The sequence below is a fragment of the Aricia agestis genome, chromosome 6, assembly GCF_905147365.1.
Source record: "Aricia agestis chromosome 6, ilAriAges1.1, whole genome shotgun sequence".
Classification (NCBI taxonomy): Eukaryota; Metazoa; Arthropoda; class Insecta; order Lepidoptera; family Lycaenidae; genus Aricia; species Aricia agestis.
In genome coordinates this window covers 12,463,435-12,488,214 of record NC_056411.1, presented here as the reverse complement: position 1 = coordinate 12,488,214, position 24,780 = coordinate 12,463,435, and the positions used below count along the sequence as shown (strand labels likewise).

The following is a 24,780-nucleotide window of genomic DNA, read 5'->3' as shown; positions in this document are numbered from 1 at the left end:
CAATTACTTACAACATTTTATGGTTCTATCTTTTACAGTTTAGGCAGCGTACGCGAAAAAAGTAACATTTCTGGTTGATTTTTTACACCTTGCGTCCGAAAATCCCAAATATCTTACGGAACCCTATTTTTTTCCAAAATAAAATTTGCCTATGTTCAGCAGAATTAATGTAGGATTCCAATGGTAAAAGAATCTTTCAAATGGGTCCCGTAGTTTCGGAGCCTATTCAAGACAAACAAACAATCAAATCTTTCCTCTTTATAATAGTAATGTAGATTCTTTGCATATTATTCTGCACTATAACCAACAAAAGTTTAAAAAGCATGAAATAAAATTAATTAAAAAATTTAAAAAAAACCCCCGCCAAAAAACTTTAAAAAGTAATGAAATAACATTTACTGACTTTAAGTTTAAATAATTCCTAAGTGTGTCGGGGGACCGCTAATGTACATGTTTGATTTCACAGAACATTATAGTTTAAGGGTCAGTACACAGCGAACTGAATCGAGACAATCAACGACTTGGCTAAAGTCGCTGTTGTCTAGTTTACTTGGCGGTCCCCCGACACACCGTGACAACAATTATGGACTAAAATATTACTTTACACTTAGGAATTATTTAAAATATTATTTTATTACTTTTTAAAGTTTTTTGGCGGGGGTTTTTTTAATTTCTTCATAATTTTATTGTTTCACGCTGGTTTTCTGTAAGCCCGTGGTATTTCTCCGGTCGAGCTGGCCCATTCGTGCCAAAGCATGGCTCTCCCAAGGTAGAAAATTAAATATACCTGTAGGTTTTTTGTAATATGAAAGATAAAATACCTAAATATCTTTGTCTGATTACGTAGAAATCAAATGGTAGGTACTTAATACCATGTCATTTTACGGTTAATAATAATCGTGAAGTGCCTTTATCAGTGAACTAATACTAGTATTGTATTGTCGATTGAATTATTTACGTTGTGAACACTGGAGGCACAATAATATAAACGAGATTTAAATTTTGTTAGTCTCACTCAAAATCGAGAACGGCTGAACCGATTTGACTAATATTAGTCTTGAAATATCCGTGAAAGTCCAATGAAATTAGTTAAAACATGGTATAAATTCTCCGGTCGTTAGAATGATGAAAATTATTTTGCTGTTCCTTTACGTTTTCGTTGTTGACGCGAGGAAGTTCACAAGATGTCGTCTGGCTAAAGAGCTGAACGATATGAGGCTGATAGAGAAAACATTTTTGGGAAACTGTAAGTATTTTATTATTATTCATCCAAGCTATGTACCGGCAAACGTTGTTTTATCATATTATACTGTTACGTGCTAGGGTTCGAGGATTTGGAGAGAAAGACCTGGTGACTCTCTTGAAGACTTTATTAACACTGCACTAAACACTAGGTCACAACACTTAGCACTAAGTCCAAAGACTAATCACTAGGTCCAATCACTAAGCACTATCACTGTCCTAGGTCGTAGCCAAGTCGCAGGTTTCACTGGTTCACTCACTATTGATCACTTGATGTCGCCTTGAAGATCGCTCGGATTGAACTGACTTGCCTGGCCTGCCTGCGGCTTTTTTTATATGGCGAGACGAATTCCAGAAATTTCCCGATTCACGTAAACAAGTAAACAACCGTGGGAAATTTCTAGGCGGCTCGGGCATGTACCACAATAAAACTGCCGTCCTTGCGATAAGTGCAGTAAGTTGAATTTAATTTAGACCTTATGGACTCAGTCATAAGGTCTAAATTCAAACACGCTAACAAATAAAGGGTAAACACGTAAACAAACATTGGACCTTTTTAGAAGGTTCGAGTATGTACTTGCGCACCACGTGTCCGTATACCATGTACCGTAACACTACTCCCCTCTTAGAGATGCTCGTCCCGAGCATCATTGTTACTGCCATGGTAACGCGCCAGGCGGTCTATGTGTACCACTTTGAATGTCCCTCTTGGTTGCTTTTGAATCCTGTAAGTCACATCATTCAATCGGGTAACCACTTTGTATGGGCCGTCCCACTTGGTCTGCAACTTTGGAGATTTGCCTTTTCGGCGAGTTGGGTTATGCAGCCACACCAGTGACCCTTCTTCGAAGCCGCTTGTATTCGATTTCCGGTCGTATCTGGTCTTCATGTTCTCACTTGACTGTAACCCATTTTCCCGAACCATGGCGTGTATATAACGCATCTTTTCCCTTAAATCGCAGACATAATCTGGTACGGTCTTTGGTTCTTCCGGTGATCCTCCTGTCAAAAGGTCTACTGGTACTCGTAGTTCTCTACCGTAATTGACATACGCCGGGGTAGCTTTTATGCTCTCATGCTCGGCGGTACGGTACGACAGAAGGAAGAGCGGTATATACTTGTCCCATTCCTTTTGTTTGTCATCTACCAATTTCGCCAAATGCCTCTCAAGGGTCTGGTTAAATCTCTCAACCATTCCATCAGACTGTGGATGGTACGCGGTGGTCCTCGTTTTATGCATTCCCAAAATTCTGCACACTTCCTGGAAGACCTGCGATTCGAAATTCCTGCCCTGATCGGAATGGATTTCTAGAGGCACACCAAAGCGAGATATTACTTCTTCGACTAGCTTAGAAGCAACTGTTGTAGCTTCCTGGTTTGGTATGGCGAACACTTCGGGCCATTTGGTGAAGTAATCCATGACAACCATAAAATACTTGTTTCCTGATTCCGTTACAGGAAATGGCCCAGCTACGTCAACTGCGATTCGTTCCCACGGTGCGCCAACGTTATACAAGCGCAGGCTCCCACGGCTCCTTGTCTGTGGTCCCTTCACTGCAGCGCAAGTAGTGCATTTGCGGCACCAATCCTGTACATCGTCTCGACAATGCAACCAGTAGAATCGTTCTCGCACTTTTGTTAACGTCCTCTTTACTCCTAGATGACCTCCTGATACGCCATCATGCATTTCACGGAGAACATCCGGTACTCTCGTTCTTGGGACCACTATCTGAAGATGGAACTCTCTACCGTTAGTCTTCTCCCATTTCCGGTAAAGTATTCCGTTTTGAAGAATTAGACTGTCCCATTGCGCCCAGTACGCCTTAGTGACAGCGCCAGTGGGTGCAACCTCACTCCAGATTGGCTTTACGTCATCCCGTTTCTTCCATGTGATGATGTGTCGAAGGTCGTCATCTCTTTCTTGAGCCTCTCTCATAGCATCATTCTCCCATGGACCCAAAGGACTTGTTTTCGTTAACTTTAATGTTACTTCATTAGATTCCTGCTTAACACAATGTTTGCAGTCTTCTGAACACGGCCTTCGTGAGAGTGCGTCGGCATTCCCATGCGACTTTCCGCTGCGGTGTTCCGTCTTGAAGTCATACTCCTGGAGTTGTTCTATCCATCGAGCTACTTGGCCTTCTGGGTTCTTGAATTGTAGTAGCCACTTCAAGGCTGCGTGATCAGTTCGCAGTAGAAACTGTCTGCCGATGAGATACTTGCTGAAATGTTGTAGCGTCTTTACGACAGCCAAGAGTTCTCTTCTTGTCACACAGTAGTTTCTCTCTGGCTTAGATAAAGATTTGCTGAAATATGCAATTACAACTTCTCTTTCACCCTGTTTTTGAGATAACACCCCTCCAATGGCCGTGTTGCTTGCGTCCGTGTCGACTATAAACTGACCTTCAGGTTGTGGATACCCCAGGATTGGTGTTTCACACAGATGTTTCTTTAGTTTCTGAAAAGAATCTTCGGAAGTCTCGTCCCAAATAAACTGTCGTTTATCTTCTGTCAGCCGATGTAATGGCTTGGCTATCTCAGAGAATCCCTTAACAAAACGCCTGTAGTAGGAGCATAGGCCGAGAAATGCCCGCACTTCGGTTTTGTTCTTAGGGGTTGGCCAATTTTGGACTGCTTCTAGTTTCTCCGGGTCCGTCTGAATTCCATCACTGGAGATAACATGGCCGAGATAGTTCACCTTACTCCTGAATAAACGACACTTCTTCGGATTCAACTTTAACTTGGCCCCCTCTATTTTGGCGAAAACTCGTTCTAAGTTTCGCAAATGGTCCTCGAAGTCGCGGCCAACAATGATGACGTCATCCAAGTAGACTAAGCAAGCCTCTCCAACTAAGCCTGCCAGTACACACTCCATGAGTCGCTCAAATGTGGCAGGTGCGTTGCACAATCCAAAGGGCATGACGTTAAACTGCCATAGACCTTTACCGGTGGAGAACGCTGTCTTCTCCTTGTCTTTTGGATGAATTTCCACCTGCCAGTATCCAGATTTTAGGTCCAGGGTCGAGAACCATTTCATGCCACTCAAGGTATCCAGAGTGTCGTCAATTCGAGGTAATGGATAACTGTCCTTCTTGGTGACATCATTGAGACGTCTGTAGTCCACACAAAATCTTGTACTGCCATCTTTCTTCTTCACTAATACAACCGGTGAGCACCACGGACTTGCAGATGGTTCAATGATCTTATGCCTTCTCATGTCCTCCAAAAGGCCTTCAACTTCTTTTTCCTTTGCAATGGGTATCCGTCTTGCTCGTTGACGAATTGGGTTCTCGCTTCCGGTATCTATCCTGTGCTGAACCATCGACGTTCTTCCAAGGTCGCCTTCCTGACTGGAGAAGATATTCGCGTGGCGTTGTAAAAACTTCTTAGCTTTCATGCCCTGCGAATAAGTCAGATTACTCTTGCAGTCATCGAGTAGCTCAGTCACTATTCCATAGTTGCTGGTGTTTGCTGAGTCTGAGCCTGTGATCGAACTACACTTTCTCATCCAGACAACTTCCTCGCACTTTCCAATGACGTCACCTTTGTTCAAGCAGATCTCGCGATCAGCAAGATTCAAAACCCTGACCACAGCGTTACTGCTTCCACTAACAAGGGTTCTCGCCGTCATCAGTTTTTGCGCTGATGTCTTGGTAGGTGTGTCTTCGATCAACACGCATCTATTCAACTTCTTCTTTCCAGCTGGCGGTAGTTTCACCCGCACCCGAGCTTCCGCACGTCCAGGTATTATGACTTTCTTTACACATTCAACTTTCCCGCAGGCGCCTCCAAGGATGAAAATTTCTTCTTCGCCACACTTGAACACTCCGTCGGCGACATTAATTCTGCAGTTGTGCTTTTTCATGAAATCCAAACCCAAGATGCAATCATCCATAATCTCAGCCACGATAACGTCATGAGGGTATGAGGATCCCCCTACATTAATCGTAACTGATATTTCTCCCAGGACGGGTATTGGCTGACCGGAGGCAGTAAGGAGCCGACAGTTAATTCTCCTCTCATGTCTTCTTGCGGCTTTTACCAGATTTGGGTTCACTATCGTTCTAGAGGCTCCTGTGTCTAGAGTCATTTTGCAATCCGTCCTGTTAATAGTCCCCTGAATCACAAGACTGTTCCCGCTGCATGCTTGGGAGATAACAGTTATCGGGGCTTTCTCCGTGTCAGCCAGCACTCGCCCCTTAGTCCTGGCTTTTATTCGTTTCCCTGCTCCCGGGCAGGGGATGAAGCCCCTTGCTTCTTCAGCTCCTCCATTTGTTCCTCGAGCCTTTTCATTCTTGCCATCTGGGTCTCTTTCTGCGGGCAGTTAAGCTGAAGATGGCCCCTCTCGCCGCACTTGTAGCACATGGCTCCAGAACTTCTCTTCGTAGGAGCCTTAACCTCCTTGACTTCCTCAGAGACCTCGCGGATCTTATATGTCTGCCGTATGTCACGCCGAACAGCCTCGACCTCTAAAGCATGCGCCAATGCTTCCTTAAGCGAGGTGTGGTGACGTAGCCTTACTGCAGCTCTGACCTCTAGGTCCCTGATTCCGTCGACAAATGCTTGCACAATGTTCGTGTCGATCATCTTGGAATCGGCTCCTGGGTGTGCCTTCTTGACCAGTTTTTCTATTTCCAACGCCCATTGTTGTAGTCCTTCTCCTGGGCGTTGGACTCTGTCACGCAGTTGGGCACGGAACACGTGCTCCAGGTGTCGCTCCCCGTATCTGGATTCAAGTGCCTCCATCAGGTCCTTAAACCCATTTCCTGTATGCGCTTCTAGGACCGACAAAGCTTGCCCTCTGAGCGCAACTGTGAGAGCGGTCAAGCATTGTTCATCATTCCATCCGTTGGCAGAAGCAACCGTCTGGAATTGCTGACGATAAGCGTTCCAAGAAGTAGTACCGTCGTATGGTGGCACTTTAACTCTTGGTCCTTGTACCACTACGGAAGTTCCACTAGACGTCGCGATTCCTGTGGTTTCCACGCGCACTTTCCACTTCTGTAGTTCTGTGAGGCCAGTTTTCACATTTTCCACATCCACTCCTAGCCCGGTAACGCGTTCGTCCATTACGTCGACATCTTTACGAAGCTTAGTCACCGTGTCACTAACATCCTTTATGGCTCCAAGCGCTTTTTCTTGGAGGTTTTTTTGCTGCTCTTGTGATTCTCGAATCGCTCTGATTTCAGCCTTCTGAAATTCTTGCAAAGCGCCGAGCTTGCGGTCTTGTGACTCTTGTAAAGCGCCGAACTTGCGGTCTTGTGATTCTTGCAGAGCCTGAATTAACTCAATTAGGCTTTGTAATTGGGGAGCCACTTGAGGGGCCGCAGAAGCTACGGGCGATGCATGGTGGCTGGAGCCAGTAGGCAGAGGTTGAGTAGACGGAGCTCGGTGGGCGGAGCTAGTGGGCGTGGCCTGAGTGGGCGTGGCCTGGTGGGCGGAGCCAGTGGGCGTGGCCATGCCCAAAGTGGGCGGAGCCTGAGGGGCGTGGCCAGTGGGCGTGTCCCGGTGGGCGGAGCCAGTGGGCGTGGCTTCCACCAAAGTGGGCGGAGCCTGGTGGGCGTGGCCAGTGGGCGGAGCCATGTGGGCGGGGCCAGTGGGTGGGGCCTGTCCCTCAGTGGGCGGAGCTTGGTCCCCAGTGGGTGTGGCCTCCGCAACTCCTCTCTCGGAGTCAATGGCAGCAGCTCGCTGCGCCCTTGTCCTGACACTCCCCTTGAAGTCCTCTCTCGGAGTCAATGGCATCTCCAAATCGCACTTCTGACACCAGTTGTTACGTGCTAGGGTTCGAGGATTTGGAGAGAAAGACCTGGTGACTCTCTTGAAGACTTTATTAACACTGCACTAAACACTAGGTCACAACACTTAGCACTAAGTCCAAAGACTAATCACTAGGTCCAATCACTAAGCACTATCACTGTCCTAGGTCGTAGCCAAGTCGCAGGTTTCACTGGTTCACTCACTATTGATCACTTGATGTCGCCTTGAAGATCGCTCGGATTGAACTGACTTGCCTGGCCTGCCTGCGGCTTTTTTTATATGGCGAGACGAATTCCAGAAATTTCCCGATTCACGTAAACAAGTAAACAACCGTGGGAAATTTCTAGGCGGCTCGGGCATGTACCACAATAAAACTGCCGTCCTTGCGATAAGTGCAGTAAGTTGAATTTAATTTAGACCTTATGGACTCAGTCATAAGGTCTAAATTCAAACACGCTAACAAATAAAGGGTAAACACGTAAACAAACATTGGACCTTTTTAGAAGGTTCGAGTATGTACTTGCGCACCACGTGTCCGTATACCATGTACCGTAACAATACGTTGTAAAGTATGGAAAAGCTGGTATGGTCCGTTGAAGATATACGTGGGAGAGCCATGCTTCGGCACGAATGGGCCGGCTCGACCGGAGAAATACCACGTTCTCACAGAAAACCGGCGTGAAACAGCGCTTGCGCTGTATTTCGCCGAGTGAGTGAGTTTACCGGAGGCCTAATCCCCTACCCTATTCCCTTCCCTACCCTCCCCTTTTCCCTTCCCTTCCCTACCCTCCCCTATTACCCTATTCCCTCTTAAAAGGCCGGCAACGCACTTGCAGCTCTTCTGATGCTGCGAGTGTCCATGGGCGACGGATGTTGCTTTCCATCAGATGACCCGTTTGCTCGTTTTCCACCTTATTTCATAAAAAAAAAGATTTGGCTGTGGCTAATTCTTAGATCTATGGCATAATAGCATAAAAATCGGTCCAGCGTTTTCTGAGGAGTTTGACAACAAACACCGCGACATGAGATTTTTGACCTAAGGGCCAGGCCACAACACTGCATTGCGGCGTCGCATCACAAAAATCTACGACGCCGCAGAACGCATCCTGAAAATTTCCGATGTAAAGAGTGCTATACTATAATTAATGAAATTTTTGCGTTGTGACATCGCATCGCATTTCTGTGCGATGTTGTTCTTGCGATACGACGCGACGCCGCAACGCAGTGTTGTGGCCTGGCCCTAATTGTTTATTAGGTCAAAAATCGACTAGTAGATTTTTGACCTAATGTCTAATGAATAGTCATGGATAAAGATAATCGTGGATAAAATATAATGTTGTGATAATTTTTCAAAAATATTACGTCATAATATTTGCAGAAAAAAGTAGGTGCTCCTACGCATAAGCCCGTGTAGAGTATATTATATTGTGTATTCAAGCTTTGTATATTAGACACTAGACGAAACGAATCCTATTATTTGTATGACTATGACATGAAAGTTTCTGTTGTGGTTAATTATTAATATTAAGACACACAATTTTGTTGTAACATAACACCAGAAGGAAAAAACGTGGAAAATGTACAACAATCATATTTAAAACATCCTTGAGCTCTCAATTAAGTGTAAAAAAAAACGTAACAAAAACACTGTTACAAAGGCTCTATATTGTTAATGCGGACGCGCACGTTAGTCACCGCTATGCGGTGTGTATGTGTGTTTGTGTTGTGTCTTCTATGTGTATATTGCAAGAGGTTCGAGACTAGATGCAAACTGGTACGCGAACTAGTTAGAGTGGGAATACCCAGCAATATTTTCCTCGGACAATGTATGTATAACGACTAGTTATTATAATAGATTAATATTTTATTAGAATCACACTGTTATGATATTATCCATACTACCTAATATGGATTATAATTGCGGAAGTGTGTCTGTCTGTATGTTACCTTCTCACGCCCAAGCCTCTGAACCGATTTAGCAGAATTTTGGTCTGGAAACTTAAGGGGATTTCACCATTTACATTTAATACTTTGTTTTATAAAACTTACTTCTTATTGAACTCGTTCATGCGACAATGTAAATCTCGTTTTGTTTCAAATGGATTTCACAATTTTATTCTTAATCGCGATTATTAAATCTTAGTTAGCGTGACGTCATGCGATGATTTTACAAGCCTTGTCACGTTAACTAAACAACAAAATAGTAAGAAACAATCACTGATCTCTATAATACACAATATGTACAATAATAGAGGTCAGTGGAAACAATACATAAACTAGCCAAACGCATCTGTCTAAAATGTCATCTTGACATTAATTATTCTATCCTTTATATTTTTCATTTCGCCATGATACTACACTGATAGGACGCATGTTTAGTTTATGTTGGTGAAATGCAATTCGGTTTTATAAACGAGTTTATACGTTAAGACCCGTTTTAGTATGCACTATGCACTAAGCGCGTTCAACTTCTTTGGTGAACTAGCACCTTAGAGTCTCGGGAAAGGACAAAAGGATTAGTTAATTTTGGCGCAACGCAGTTGCGAGCGTCAGTTAAGTTAACGTTACTTGAATTTTATATCTACTAAGTGAAGTATTTACTGATGGCATTTATAACCAAGTTATAAAAGTGGTATTTAAATAAAAACAGTTTATACATACCAATTACCATTACTGATAATATTATATCGATGGCCCCAACGAATAAACGTGCAAGAGCTCTTAACCAAAAATTTTTTTTTTTGATTTTTCGGTTGCATGGCCTATGATACATCTCGACGCCCCCACCGAATAATCGGACAATCGTAAAAATAAAAATGTTCAGGAGAGCCGAAAAAAACTGATTTTTGTTAATAACTCCGTCATCAAAAAAGCATCAAAGACTTTTTATATCTCAAATGAAAGCTATTTTTTTGCCTATCTTGCTATCTTAACAATATTTAATTACCACCGAAGGTTTTTTTTAAATAAAGCAAAACGCAACTTATCGTTCTGGAGTAGGTCAAGCTCTGATCATTATTGTCTATTGCATGATTATTCGGGTAATTTTGCGTTTCGATTTCAATAAAATGCACATATAATATCTCATTGAAATATTATTCGGGGAAATTGTTTGGGATAAGAATATTGGTAAACACCTATTACTTTACTATTCGGTGATAAAAAAATATTGTACACTATATAATTATAGTCATTGTCATTTATTCCAATGATGTTCTACTATAGGTAAAATAAAAATAATATGTATTTTTGTTTTAATACATTCATTATTTTGATGACATACATGACATTCTTGCAATCGAAACAGCTCTTGGTTCAAAAAAATACACTCTGGAGACTGGCTCTATCATTTTAATAGTACTTATAATCATTGCAGTTACTTAAAATGTTAATCATAACCCTCATCGCCACCGGAGTACCAGAGCTGGTGTCACAATAATCGATATCATATTATGTTCTAATAAAATGAATGATAATGGCAGGAAATTGCTTTAGACAGTCTTCCGAGAGCATCATAGACCTTTCATATATGACGGTGCTTTAATCGTCGACTTCTGTCTACATCGTAATACAGTTCAATGTAATCAGGATTAAAACTATGTTAAAAACTTCTCAAGCTACAATACAATACAATATTCACACTACACACTATAACAGCACATCTTATAATAGCTAGCAATCGTATTCCTACTTAAATACTGAATTGGGTCCCATTAGGACCTGCAGGACAACTTCCACGAATAATGTTTGACTGTCTGACAGCTGCTTGCAGGCGTGAAACTGTAACAAGTGCTGTCGTGACAGTTAAGCACTTCTTAGGAGTATTTGCGAAAGAAGAAGATATCTAAATACGTTCTCGTTAATTTGTAACAGATCTCGCTGCTTACCGGTCACAATTAGTTTATTTTGTAGCAAGTATTGCCCATACATCCTTGTTTGTAAGAAAATTCGCATGTGGATTACAAAAACAGATTATGATTATATATCCTGAAAACTGAAGAAGACTGATTCCTACAATAACCGTAAAGTATAAAATAAAAATATGAGCAATGTACATAATTTAACGAATATCAGGAAGGACTTTACCACTTGATGTCTTCCAAAATGACCGCTGCTCGTCCTTACGTCTATGACGACTTAAGACATTCAAAAAAGCTAGCCAGGGACAATCAGACATTCTTATTTTTTTTAATGAAGAGAGTCTGACAGTTCCTGACTCTTGGGTTCTGTCCTCTGCGATGACTGATCTGATGCTGGTCTGAGACTGGAGGCTGGAGGTGAGTGGACTGAGATGATCACCGCGACATGATGGTCGTCCGACTCAGATTCTACAAGTTGTCCAAAATAAAAACCCAACCAATATGCCTTTATGCCCCAAAGGTGCACCGAAGACGCCCTCTATAGGTTATTGAACCACATCAGAAAGAAGAACGAGAAGGAGAAAAATTCTGTTGTGGTATCGCTGGACACAGAGGGGGCCTTCGACAATGCTTGGCCATCTGTAAAGGTTCGGTTAGCTGAAGTTAGGTGTCTGGGGAACCTGAGGCGGGTGATCAGCGGCTACCTGAGTGGAAGGAGTGTGAAAGTGAGATGCGCAGGAGTGGAAGTGTGCAGTAGGCAGCAATTTATTTACCCGAATAGTTATGCAATAGTCGTTTATCGTCAATTCGTTTTGACACATTTTTTCGCAATAACCTATTGCCCAGTTTTTGGTGTAAAATACAATTTTAAGTATTGTTATGGAATAAACATATAATTTTTTATATCTTTGTAAATATCCACAGAAAAATTCTGAAAATTTTTCTGTGGATAGTTTTCTTAAAGGTTATTCGAAGAGCTATTGTAAAGTATATCAGAAGGGCTGCTGGTGAGTCGCCGGTCTTTTTAAGAGGGAATACGCTCTCTTTTTGAACGTTTGCAGGTCGTATAGGTCTGGAAATACTGCTGGTGATAGTGCATTCCAAATTTTACAACGCGCGGCAGTAAGTTATGCGAAAAAAGCACGGTGGGAGACTGCCACTCATCAAAGTTACGAGGATGGTATATTTCCGAACAATTCCTCCCCGTGATACAACCGATTGAGGATGCAGAGTGAAGCTATTTACATCTCAGCGTAATTCCAAGGGGTTCAGCCTGTTTGAAACATTATGGCAGTCAACAATTCGAGCGGCCCTTCGTTGGATACGATCCAAAGGGATTAGTTGGTATTTTGAGGTCCCTGCCCAGGGATGATAACAGTATTTCATATGAGGCTGAACCTGTATCTTGTAGAGTTGCAGGCATTGGTCCAGACTGAAACACTGTCTCGCCTGTTAGAAACACCAAGTTTTTTCGAGGCTAATTTGCCATCACCCTCTAGATGACATCGGAACTGGACTTCGCTCGATATGTTTACGCCAAGTATTTCAATGCTGGGAGGGGATTGTTAAAGAGGTGCCCTGAAAACGAGGATATACGACCATTGGTGACTTTTTAGTTGTAAACGAACAGAATTGGCGGGGTTGAATTGGACTAAGTGTCATCTACCCCATTCAGAGACTTTCTCCTGTGAATTCTCTATTTAAGATATAAGTTCATATAAGATAGGGCATCATCTGTACTATCATCCGCATAGCGATAAATGCCGTTGGTGTGTAGCATGTCATTGATCTACCAAAAAACTTGTGACCTATTTGCATAAATTCTCGGGAAGCCCATATTATTATGATGGAAGCTTTGATATCAGCGCTTTAAGCCAAACCCGATCAAAGGCCTTCGCAATAACCAAACTAACAGACATGCCTCTCCTCTCCACACAATCACCTGAGCCCAACGATGAGTTTGGTACGCCAAGAGATAACCAGCCAAGCGACCATTTTGGAACCCGTACTATTATTTGTCGTGTTTGTCGCTTAATAATGTCTGGCTGCCCAAGTAACGAAGGAGCTGATAATGGATTGAATTGTCTTCGAGAAGACGGAGGCTTTAGAAATTGGTCTGTAGTTGGAAGGATTTGAGCGGTTACCTTTTTTGGGGATCGGGTACACTTAGGCTATCATCTAAGAAGCCGGGATAATGGCAGAAGAGTAGGAGAACCGAAAACGACATGTTAAGACCAGAGCCAACTCTAAGCACACTTTTTCAACACAATAGGAGGGATGGAGGGATTCCCTCAGGCCCACTCAACTTTTGGATATCAAGGGCATGCTGGTCTATTCACCTTGAACGCTGATGTAACCTAATATCCGACATGATGCCCCTGCATTGTGGTATGGTCGGCGGTTTTTATCCCAAGGTCATCAAGGGTCAAGTTTGACGTTTTACGTCTTTGTATTTTGTGTCGTGGGCCAACGATCTATTTCCTACTTGTAGGGATGGTAGGATGGCTTTCAGAAATATCCTTCAATAGCTTAGGCCAGAGACCAGAATTCACGGGTTCCCAAAGGAAGGCACTCGAGTCTCTTACCAATACTATTGACGTGCTGTTTCTTTGCCCGAGTGATCTCTCTCTTTAAGGATCTATAGGCAAGGTTGTACTCCATTTTATATGTATGTATCCACGCATATGCGCGAGGGAGGTTAATATTTATCAACAACAACAATAGGTCAACAATATTTTTTTTTACTGAACCGTCAACAAGAAAATATTAGCTAACTAGACGTTCCACGCGGCCCGCACAAATAAGAAATTTTACGGAAACCGTACATTTTCTCGCAAAAAATAGCCTGCGTTCTTTCACGTCATGGTCTATTCTACATCTGTGCCAAATAACTTAAAAATTCATCGAGTAGTTCGCGAGATAAGCGCCTTCATATAGTTTTCCCCGTTTTTTTCACGTTTTCCTATGTTTCTGCGCTTATTAGTCTTAGAGTGATATTTTATAGTTTGTAGTCTTCCTCAATAAATGAGCCATCTAACAACGAAATAATTTTTCAATTCGGACCAGTAGTTCTTGAGATTAGCGCGTTCAAACAAACAAACTCTTTCACTTCATAATATTAGTATATATTTACATTTTATACTATGCACTTATAAAGTCGTGTTACATAAATAATAAGTCAATCTTCTTAACACTAATATATGGGCTTTTAACTTTAGAAACATGGAAAAGCAACAAAATATACAAGAATAAGCGTGTAAATGACCAGAGCATGGCTCAGGGGAATAAAAATATACGTGGAATAACCATGCAACATTTCACTGCACTTGTTAAAACTTCATTTATGACACGAATAAACGTGCATTGATACAATAGTGTTAACAAGTCACATATTATTCACTAGAATAATAATTTAACATGGTTTTTCTTAAATATGCGGTAAACCGATAATATTTGATTAATAATAAATATATGAGCTGAAAGATTTTTTTACCTTAAATTTGGTTACACATTATATTTGTCTATTTATTATGTAGTCAAAGTTATATGGTTCCAAACGTTTTTTTGCCTTCCTGAAAAGTTGTCTTTTTTCGATTGCACGTTTAATCGTTGGGGCCATCGATATGCTCTTATAATTTTTGTTTTAATAACAATAGGGTTAATTGGTCACTGTTTAGCATTAGTGTCTTAACCCATATTTTTTTTTTGTTGCTAAATTTTTAATGCAGTCTTGTTCTCAATCATCTAAAGAACATAACTGCATTCATAACTCAATACGAAATTTTTTGTGGGTTAGTACACGAATGTTTAACAGCGTCCAATCACTGCAACATTTTCACGCTAGAGGCAGCACCAGCATAGACAGTAAACGCCTCCGTGGTCTAGTGGTACAGAGCGCGGCTCTTGACTCGGAGGTCGTGGGTTCGATTCCCGCGTTGGAAACATGTTATTTCCAAGTTTGGTTAGGACAATGCAGGATGATCACCTGATTGTCTGACAAGTAAGATGATACATGCGTTGGATGGGCATGTAAAAAGTCGGTTCTGCGCCTGATCTCTCGCCGGTCTTATTTATTATACGCCGGATTATGAGAGTAAAGTAATAAAGTGTGCTCTTGTGTACTGCGCACACACTTGGGCACTATAAAATTACTCCTGCGTAGCTGGCCTGGTTTCAATGAAACCGGCCACCGTCACCGAAACCGGTTTGGGGGCTATTATTATTATTATAGACAGTAAACAAGTAGGTTTGTTCAACGTTTGACAACGTTTCAATCAATATTCTTATAATATGACGTGTGCTACATGTCGAATTTTGATCGGATTTTTACTGTGTGTGGTAGTAGCGCCCTCTGCCCTTATCTGATCTGTGCCTCTGATCTTTGCGTAATATTTCCAATTTTAATTCAAAACTATCAATTACTACCTTTAATTTTCAGGGGTGTGCCTCATAGAGAAAGTGAGCAATCGGGACACATCGGCTTTCGTCGTGTCACCCAGTGGGAAGAAATATTACGGATTGTACCAGGTGCGTACCATACAATTTATTACTCTTGTCACCATTAGTGGGCTTTGTACTACATATTAGGCTTGGCAATTAAGGTACTTCGAGCAACTGTAATTCAATGCCCGTGACAAAAATTTTAGGGTAGAAAATAAGTTTTTTAAGTCCGGGCCAATAAGACCTGCAAAACCTTCGAGGAGAGAGCGTATTCCTTCTTAAAAAGCCGGCAATGCACCTGCAACTCTTCTGATGTTGCGAGTGTCTATGGGTTACAGAATTTTCTTTCCATTAGGTGATCAGTTGGATCTTACACTGCATGCCCTCTAATTTTATTTAAAAATCCCTAACAGAGTCAGGACTCGTTTTTGTCTGTTATTTTTATTTTGTCCCTTATTTTTTACTAGCTGTTGCCCGCGACTTCGTCCGCGTGGACTTCAGTTTATAGCGCGCGATGTCAACAAAATTGGTGTGAAAAGCTTTTATAAAAAAAACCCTGGTACCCCTTAAATCAATACAACTGTGCAGTGTACACACAATAAGTATTTCATTTTTTTATATTAAACTTTATATTTTATGCCAAATTTTAAAGCTTATTTAGCCCTCCAATTACACAACTTTACCCATAAACTATTTATCATTGATGGATTTAAGGTTACGTCACTGCACAGATAAAGTACTGAGTTATTTAATACCGTAGAATAAAGTAAAATATAACAATCGAAAAAAATCGAAACTTAAATGTAAGATGATACCACGTCTTATAGAAAGACTTTTGAGCAAGCGTCAGCGCGATGTAGAAGACGCACGGCGCCATCTATTATGAATTGTTGGAACTAACTTAATTTGAACAAATTTACGCATTTTCACCCCCTTACAACCCTTTTTTCCAGTAAAAAAGTAGCCTATGTCCTTTCTCAGGCTTTAGACTATCTGTATACAAAATTTCATTACAATCGGATCGGAAGTTTTGGCGTTTGGCGTGAAAGCGAGACTGACAGACAGACAGACAGACAGACAGACAGACAGAGATACTTTTGGCGTTTGGCGTGAAAGCGAGACTGACAGACAGACAGACAGGCAGAGATACTTTCGCATTTATAATATTAGTATAGATTATGTGCACACTGCACAGCTGTTTTTAAGGGCCGCGCTACACCGGAATGGCGCTGCCATGCGAGGCGAGCACTTACAGCGCTGCCATTCCGGTGTAACGCGGCCCTAAGAGGGGTACCACTTACCAGGGTTTTAAAAAGCTTTTAAATTTGACACAAATTTTGTTGACACCGCGCGCTATAAACTAAAGTCCACGCAGACGATGTCGCGGGCAACAGCTAGTTATGAATAAAAACAATATTATATAGTAAAGTAGGTATGATTAGTTCTGTTACAATAATAAAGTAAAATATAAAACGCCATCTGTTTTCATATATTAGAATTAAAATGTTGATTGCATTGATATATTTTCTGGATGGAATATAACACTCGAACTCCTTTGTTTTAGAGCGCCTTCTGTTGTCAACTTGTCACATATATTAGAAATGCAGTAGGAGTTCTATAAGATAAGATAGATTGATTATTATTATACCAAGTGATTATATTATTAAACATAATATTCTAACGTATTAAAAACTATAAACAAAAACATACTAACTAATAAGTATGATTAGTTCTATGTTACAATAAAGTAAAAAATAAAACGCCATCTGTTGAATCGTATTATTTCTGGATTTTTTATAATATTATACATAAAATATGTTTAAGATTTTTGAAATTTTATTTTAATACACATCCAAGACCCAGGAACATTGAAAACTTTTTGTTCCGCCTGCGGGACTCGAACCCAGGACCTCCGGGATGAGCGCTGGCCACGCGCAATGCGAATTCATTTTCATCGATATTTTCATGGAAATAAGATATTTTCCCACATCAAAATGTAGCCTATGTCCTTTCTCAGACTCTAGAATAACTGTATACAAAATTTCATTGCAATCGGTTCAGTAGTTTTGACGTGAAAGCAAGACAGACAGACAGACAGACAGACAGACAGAGATACTTTCGCATTTATAATATTAGTATGGATTTTCACTTATTTTTCTTTTCTGTGTTATTTTTCGAAGTATTTTTACAATAGTTTGCTTATTGCTATAATTTGTTATATTCCCATATGCAGTGGATCGTTATCCCAATAAGGCCAAATTTCACAAAAACAATATTTATTATTTTTTTCAGATCCCTAGTAAATGGTGTAGAGAAGGTAAAAAAGGCGGAGACTGTAACATCGCTTGTGAATGTAAGTGTAATACTTAAGGGGGCGACTAACCCTAAAAATCAAACATCGTCCTTCTCTCTTCACACTCACCGTCTTTCATATGCCAGATGAAAAAGAACGACGCGGATTCATCGCCAAATTAGTTTTTTCTCAATAACTCGATAAATATAGAACATTTTAAAAATCCGCTAGGTCGATCTGTCAATGATAGAATTTTATACAATGTGTTAAAATATTAACTTAGTTCAATGCACGGTTATGGCAATAAATGAAAAATTCGTGAAAATTGGATGCATCTTTGTGATTTTTTGCTATCGAGAAAATTTTAAGATATGGTGTTTTTGCTCTGATCAAATTTTCGAAAATATAATGTAGTATCTTATTTTAGGAAATGAAACAATTCGGGGCTTATTTTCAAGTATAAAAATGAATTATAAAATTGACACTTTAGGGTTAGTCGCCCCCGTAAGAAGATGCAGGGCTCGGAAACCTGGTTAATTGTCGCGATCCTGTTCGTGAGAAGCGCCATACATTTTCAAAAGAGCGTTTTCATTTCGATTCCGCTCTGAACGGACCGAATTTATTTCTGGTTTTGTTCTAAGAGCAAAATAAAATCGCTCACTGCTCAAAATACCGGTTAGAATCGTTCGCGATATCGCTCGCCCCGCCCACTCACACACGCCACAATCCTCACCCATTCCTTTTAAAAACTAGCTTTTTAGTTGAATTTATTCTTTTCTAAGATTACAGCCGTCCCCCGAGCAAACGACCTTGACCATACATTTGCCGCGTTGCCGAGGTCGCACCAAAACCCTATTTTTTTACTTATCTTAGTTCAAAATTGACCTAAAAAAATTAAAACGTGAAATATGTAGTTTATGATATTGTCGATCTATGGGCGTGTGTTTCAAATAAAAGTCATTTGTAAATACTACGGAGATGCTGAATGTTTTATGCTTGAATTTCAATAAATTGGTTTTACTTTGGAAGCAAGCGAATCATATCATAAGTATAATAAACAAAAATAGAAAATTTAAAACGTGGAAAGGAATGTTGATATATACTGAAGATTATTGCTGTATTTTTTTATTATAGCTTTGTAGCTTTCAATTTATGAGTTTATAAGGCTCTAAATATGGTAAATTATGGAATCTCCGTAGGGGAAGGGCCTTAAAGTCAAGCAGGACGTTAATTTTCAAACGATACCCAAGAATATTATAGTGTCGCCACTCCATCGAAATACAGAAAGATTTCGAAATGAATATGAATAAAAATAGAGGTAAGATAGTGTATTGATATTATTTCCCTAAGAATAGGTAAATCTTTTTTATAGTGAAGTTGTGAAGAAAAAAAATTTAATAGATTTGGTAGTTATAAGACTGGATTACTGAACAGGATAGTGTGCAAGTCATGGTCTGGGAGCTGTCAATCTTAAAAGTGCCCTCATAGCGTGCATGGATTTTTTTGATGAAAATAGATAGTTCAGATTGATTTGCAAAACCGGAAGTTCGTATAAAAAATGTAAGAAAAAAAAAATAGTGAATAAATGTTTTACTTACAATGAACAGGTCCAAAACTCAATTAATGACCAACAGCACCCTGGGTTGAGGTAGACGAGTAAGACATACATTATGTCGACGAGTACATCCACTTGGGCCAGTTAGTTTCTTTTCACAACAGGCAAGGGAAGGAAGTCGATCGACGAATCGAAAACTCCTAGAAGAGCTACTGGTCCATGAAGACGCTGATGAAGGGAGATTTACCAATCTCCCTAAAACGCAGACTCGTCGACATGTGTATTCTGCCCGTCCTAACCTACGGTACGTAAACATGGTCATTGACCGATTCGCAATAGTCCCAACTCGGGGTATACCAAAGAGCGATGGAGCGCAGTATGTTGCAAGTAAAACTAGTCGACAAAATAAGAAACACCACACTGCGCTCCCAAACAGGTATCAAGGATGTAGGAGCCAAGACGGCAAAACTAAAATAGGATTGGGCTGGCCATGTTAGCCGAATGCACCCCGACCGCCGCGCTTGGCAAAGTTAACAACTGAATGGGTACCCGAAGACGGACGACGCAACCGTGGCCGGCCAAGAAAGAGAGTGCGCGATGAGCTGGAGGCATAATACCAGCCCGGCTAGCCAACGGTGGCGCAGGAGCGAGAAAAATGGAAGACCCTGGGGGAGGCCTTTGCCAAAAAATGTTTTACCGTCACCATGTGCACTGGTTTGCCTCAAGTGTATTCAATAGAAAATTTCTTTACCTTTCAGGAAAAAAATTGGTTTGCGTATTTAAAAAAAAAGTTATTTTATCTAAAAAAAAGTACTGATTGAAGTAAGTTAAGAAGTAAATGTAAAGTTAAAATCATCATGAAACAATAGTAATTTTACAAAAACATAAATTATTATTCTAGAATCTAGATTATATTTATTGACTAAACTTTATTGAAAACGAGTTCAGAGTCAATAAACTTTAAGGTGGTGTGCCGAACATTTCCGGCCATTTGTGAGCCCGCAAACCAAGATAATCTTAAAGTAGACATTCATCATCATCATCATCAGCCTATTGCCGTCCACTGCTGAACGTATAATAAACAAGTAATGGCCTATTGGCTATTAGATGGTGCACTAGAAAGGGAAAGAAGAAGATCACTGCACTAGTTACTTTCCGCGAGGAATTAACCAGGTTAATGTCAGAAGCAATACCGCTCGCATCTCGATTTTGCTCCGAGCGGACACAAATCCAGAAACCGCTTAAAGAGCGCTTTAACCTGGTTAAAAAAATACCGGTTCCGAGCCCTGAGTAGATGATGCCCGCAACTCCGTTGCGCCAAAACTCGTTTATCGCGCATAAACCGTACATTTTTCGGGACAAAAACTATTCATGTCCTTTCTCGGGCCTCAAAGTATCTCCATGCCTTTCATGGTGAATCATGCCGAACTTCAGCCGCGTTTTTTCGACCTAGTTTAGTCACTAAAAGTATTTCATTGTATGTTACAAGTTACAAACAAATTAATCATACCAAACTATATCTGTTCGAAATATTAGCCGTCAAGTTGAAACAACGGGAATTCGAGGTCTTTGTGTTGAGCTTTGAACACGAAAATGTTGCCGATAATACCCGCAAACTGGTTTAGGCTGGCCTATGAGGCGGTTTCCCAATTTCAAGTATAGCTTAGGAAAATGAATGTTCAACAATTTCATCGTCCCGTTTTGGACCGGTTACTTTGTGTGACGATATTGCTAAAATACCAGATTATACCAGTCTATAACTAAGACGGGTGTTACGATGATCTGAGATCTGATACTGTCTTTTTTGTCTATTTCTCTATTATTTTTTTCATGATTTAATTTCGCACAAAAAGATTTTTGATTTTCTCAGACTCTACGAACTCTATAAATAATCACATACTAAAATGTACTATTGTCTAGTTGACACGTTGTTACAGTTGTAATAATTGGTGAAAAATCTGTTAACTTTTAATGAAATTAATTGCTAATATAATTTATTATTGGCCAAGTGCGAGTCGGACTCGCGCATGAAGGGTTCCGTACTGTTATAGAACAAAAATAGGCTAAAAATTGTGTTTTTTGTATGGGAAAATTGTATTTTATTTTAATATCATTCTTTAATATGAAAGTATAAATATAACAAAGGACTTTGTGAAAAATTCAAGTCAAAGCCTATCTTTTGCCAATATTGATATAGAGCAAAAGGGGCCGAAAAATCACGTTTGTTGTATGGGAGCCCACCTTAAATATTAATTTTATTTTGTTTTCAGTATTTGTTGTTATAGCCGCAACAGAATATGCACAATCTGTGAAAATTTCAGAAGTCTAGCTATAGCGGTTCTTGAGATACAGCCTGGAGACAGACGGACTGACAATGTAGTCTTAGTAATAGAGTCAGGTTTTTGCCTTTTGGGTACGGAACCCTAAAAACATATTTTTTGTAGTTAGAGAAAATATTTTTATGGATAATTTTATTATCAAAATATTTCAGCTTTACTCGACGACGACATACGAGATGATACGGCGTGCGCGGTGACCATCTTCAACCGAGAAGGCTTCAAGTACTGGACTCAGTGGACCACGAGGTGCAAGAATAACAACCTTATAACTAACGAGATTTATAAGTGAGTTTTTCCACCATTATAGCGAGGTTGAATTGTTCCAATCCAGCGCTAAATTACTATTGGCCTTTAAGGTTATCCCCTGAACAAACGACCTTGACCATACATTTGCCGTGGTGCCGAGATCGCACCAAAAATCTATTTTTTTTTCCTTAAAGTTCAAAATAGACCTAAAAAAAATTCAAACGGCAAATATTATGTAGCTAATGAAATTGTCGATCTATAATTGTCGTGTGTTTCAAATAACCGTAATTTGTAATTACTAGGAGATACTGAATGTATGCTTGAATTTAAATAAATTGGTATTACTTTGGAAGCTGATATCATGAGTATAATAAACAAAAATAGGAAATTAATAACGATGAAAGGAACGTTCATATACTGAAGATTATTGCTGTATTTTTATTATAATTTTGTTTCAAATTTGAAGATTGATTGAAAATGTTTTCTAAAAAGGTAAAATGCGGGATCTCCGTAGTGGGAGCGTCTAACGGCCGTTCCGAATATTTGATCTATCTCTGGTTTTGCCCTACTAGAGATAGGAATAGCTCACATTAGACATTAGAGACATATATTTTATGTCAATTCAATGTTAGCTGCGATCGGTTGTAATTATGTCAAACCAGAGATAGATTGAATATTGGGAACGGCCGTTAATGATCAGCTTCTGAGGTTTTTGTCAGGACCTATAATAGACAATATAGTCAATATAATTAAATGGTTAACATTTTGTCATTGGCTAATCAAAAGCGCTTGTAAGTAAATAAACTTCACGTTTAAAAACGGGTTAAGTTAAAAAATATCTTGAAACTTGAAAGCAATATTTTAAAGTTATGTAAAGTAATTTTAAATATAAAGTTAACGTAAAAAAATATTCAATAAAAGTATTAAAAAAATTAAAAAGCTTTGATGAAGGAGATCTTAGAATGTCGTGTCTTAATTAATAATTATTATGAATACCACGAAGACCTATATTGCAAGAAGACGCCATCCTACATGGTTTTTTATGAAAAAGTTATAACAAAATTACCATAGTCTATACAGATAGTTTTATTCACAGACTTAATTGCAACCTTGCGGATCCCTAGACAAAATATAATAATATTATAATAATTATTTATGTAGATATTAGAACAATATTTTATTGAACAACTAATATTTGACAATAAGATTGAAAAGCGGGCGCGTTCAATATTTACCCTAGTCGGTCAATAATTTTGCTCAATATAATTGCGCAATAAAATTGATCCTCTAGGGGCTTATGTAATTTATATTTAATGAAGATTTTGACATAAATATTAAATACTATACTTATATTTTCTGTCAAACTTTTCATCATCATTGAAGTAAAATTGAGTACCGTATCATGAATCTGAGTGGAGCCGGTAAGCTTTTCCTCTTTTGTTTCAGATGTCCTGATTTAATCTCAAGGATGAGTCCAGAAAGAGACCTTCCGAGTGAAAGTTTGAAGATCAGAAGACGACACACAAGGAACGGCATCTACCGCAGGACCGGAAACCACAGAGGAATTCGTTCTGCTATTAAGAAGTAAACAATGAGTAACAATTTGTGAATTTGTCTCAGCAATATTCTCGCTTACTTTCACCCCCGAGGGAAATTCCGATGGACCCTAATGAAGCAAACAGTTGTAAAGATGTTAGTGAAAGTTACTGACCTAGCATATTTTGGGGTTTCATTTAATATATTCTTAGATCTTTGATTTTATAAAATACTAGCTGTTGCCCGCGACTTCGTCCGCGTCAACATAGTATGATAACAAAGATGGATAGTCCGCTAACAAATATAAAAAAAGTAAAATATAACCTACTTCTTTTTTGGAAGTCGGTTAAAAAGTAGCCTAAGTTACTCCTTATTACATCAGCTATCTACAAAAAAAGTCCCGGCAAAATAGCTCCAGCCGTTTCAGAGATTAGCCGGAACAAACAGACAGACAGACAGACAGACATACAGACAAAAATTGTAAAAATGTTGTTTTGGTGTATGTAGCGTATATAGATTCATATGCATGTAGTAAAAACCGGTTCTTTCAATATTACAAACAGACACTCAAAATTTATTTATATGTATGTATGTATGTAGTATGTATAGATGTATAGATGTATAAACTAGATGACGCCCGCAGCTCCGTTGAGTCAAAATTCGTTTATCACGCAGGAACCGTACATTTTTCCGGGACAAAAAGTATCCTATGTCCTTTCCCGGGACTCAACGTATCTCTACTTAATTTCAACAAAATCGGTTCAGTGGTCTGGGCATGAAGACAGACAGACTGCAGACAGACGTGGGAGAGCCATGCTTCGGCACGAATGGGCCGGCTCGACCGGAGAAATACCACGCTTTCACAGAAAACCAGCGTGAAACAGCGCTTGCGCTGTGTTTCGCCGAGTAAGTGAGTTTACCGGAGGCCCAATCCCCTAACCTATTCCCTTCCCCTCCCTACCTTCCCCTATTCCCTTCCCTTCCCTCCCCTATTACCCCATTTCCCTCTTGAAAGGCCGGCAACGCACTTGCAGCTCTTCTGATGCTGCGAGTGTCCATGGGCGACGGATGTTGCTTTCCATCAGGTGACCCGTTTGCTCGTTTGCCCCCTTATTTCATAAAAAAAGACGTCAGACACACTTTCAATGTCTGTCTATAAAATAAAAATAAAACTTGTTTTATTTCTGAGTGAAAAAAATCTTTTCAGAATCGGTTCGGAAACTAACGGAAACTCGCACGGGGTCCTGGTTTCTATAATTAGTATAACCTTAAATACAAAACAAAAATGTTGAAAATCGGTTCACAAACGCAGGAGTAATCGTTGAACATAAAAAAAAAACCACAGCCGAATATAATATAACCTCCTCGTTTTTTGGAAGTCGGTTAAAAATGAACTCTATATTCTCTGATGAAACTCAAATGAACAACCGTGTTATACAGATAGTAATAGATAATAATGTAGTTAAGAGATGGTATAATTACGAGAAAGGACTTCTTATAAAACAAATAATA

At 39.9% G+C, this 24,780-nt stretch overlaps 1 protein-coding gene across 2 annotated transcripts; it reads left to right on the top strand.

The window, feature by feature from the left end:
- The first annotated feature begins 928 nt into the window (after positions 1 to 928).
- Positions 929 to 23,338, top strand: LOC121727953 (lysozyme-like). Of its 2 annotated transcripts, none has more exons than XM_042116036.1 (5): positions 929 to 1,246; positions 15,298 to 15,386; positions 17,592 to 17,652; positions 21,639 to 21,771; positions 23,179 to 23,338. In XM_042116036.1, exons 1-5 carry the CDS (start codon positions 1,123 to 1,125, stop codon positions 23,318 to 23,320), a joined length of 549 nt encoding a protein of 182 aa, XP_041971970.1. In that variant the 5' UTR covers positions 929 to 1,122; the 3' UTR covers positions 23,321 to 23,338. The 2 variants fall into 2 exon arrangements, with proteins under 2 accessions (XP_041971970.1, XP_041971969.1); XM_042116035.1 differs by lacking the exon at positions 929 to 1,246 and adding an exon at positions 8,692 to 8,825.
- The last annotated feature ends 1,442 nt before the right edge of the window (positions 23,339 to 24,780 follow it).

Excerpts from the sequence above, each read along its gene's own strand:
- LOC121727953 (XM_042116035.1), top strand. The coding sequence starts at position 8,699 with ATGCGGTGTGTATGTGTGTTTGTGTTGTGTCTTCTATGTGTATATTGC. Across the intron at positions 17,653-21,638 it reads CTGTAACATCGCTTGTGAAT|CTTTACTCGACGACGACATA; the intron begins GTAAGTGTAATA and ends AAAATATTTCAG. Across the intron at positions 21,772-23,178 it reads ATAACTAACGAGATTTATAA|ATGTCCTGATTTAATCTCAA; the intron begins GTGAGTTTTTCC and ends CTTTTGTTTCAG.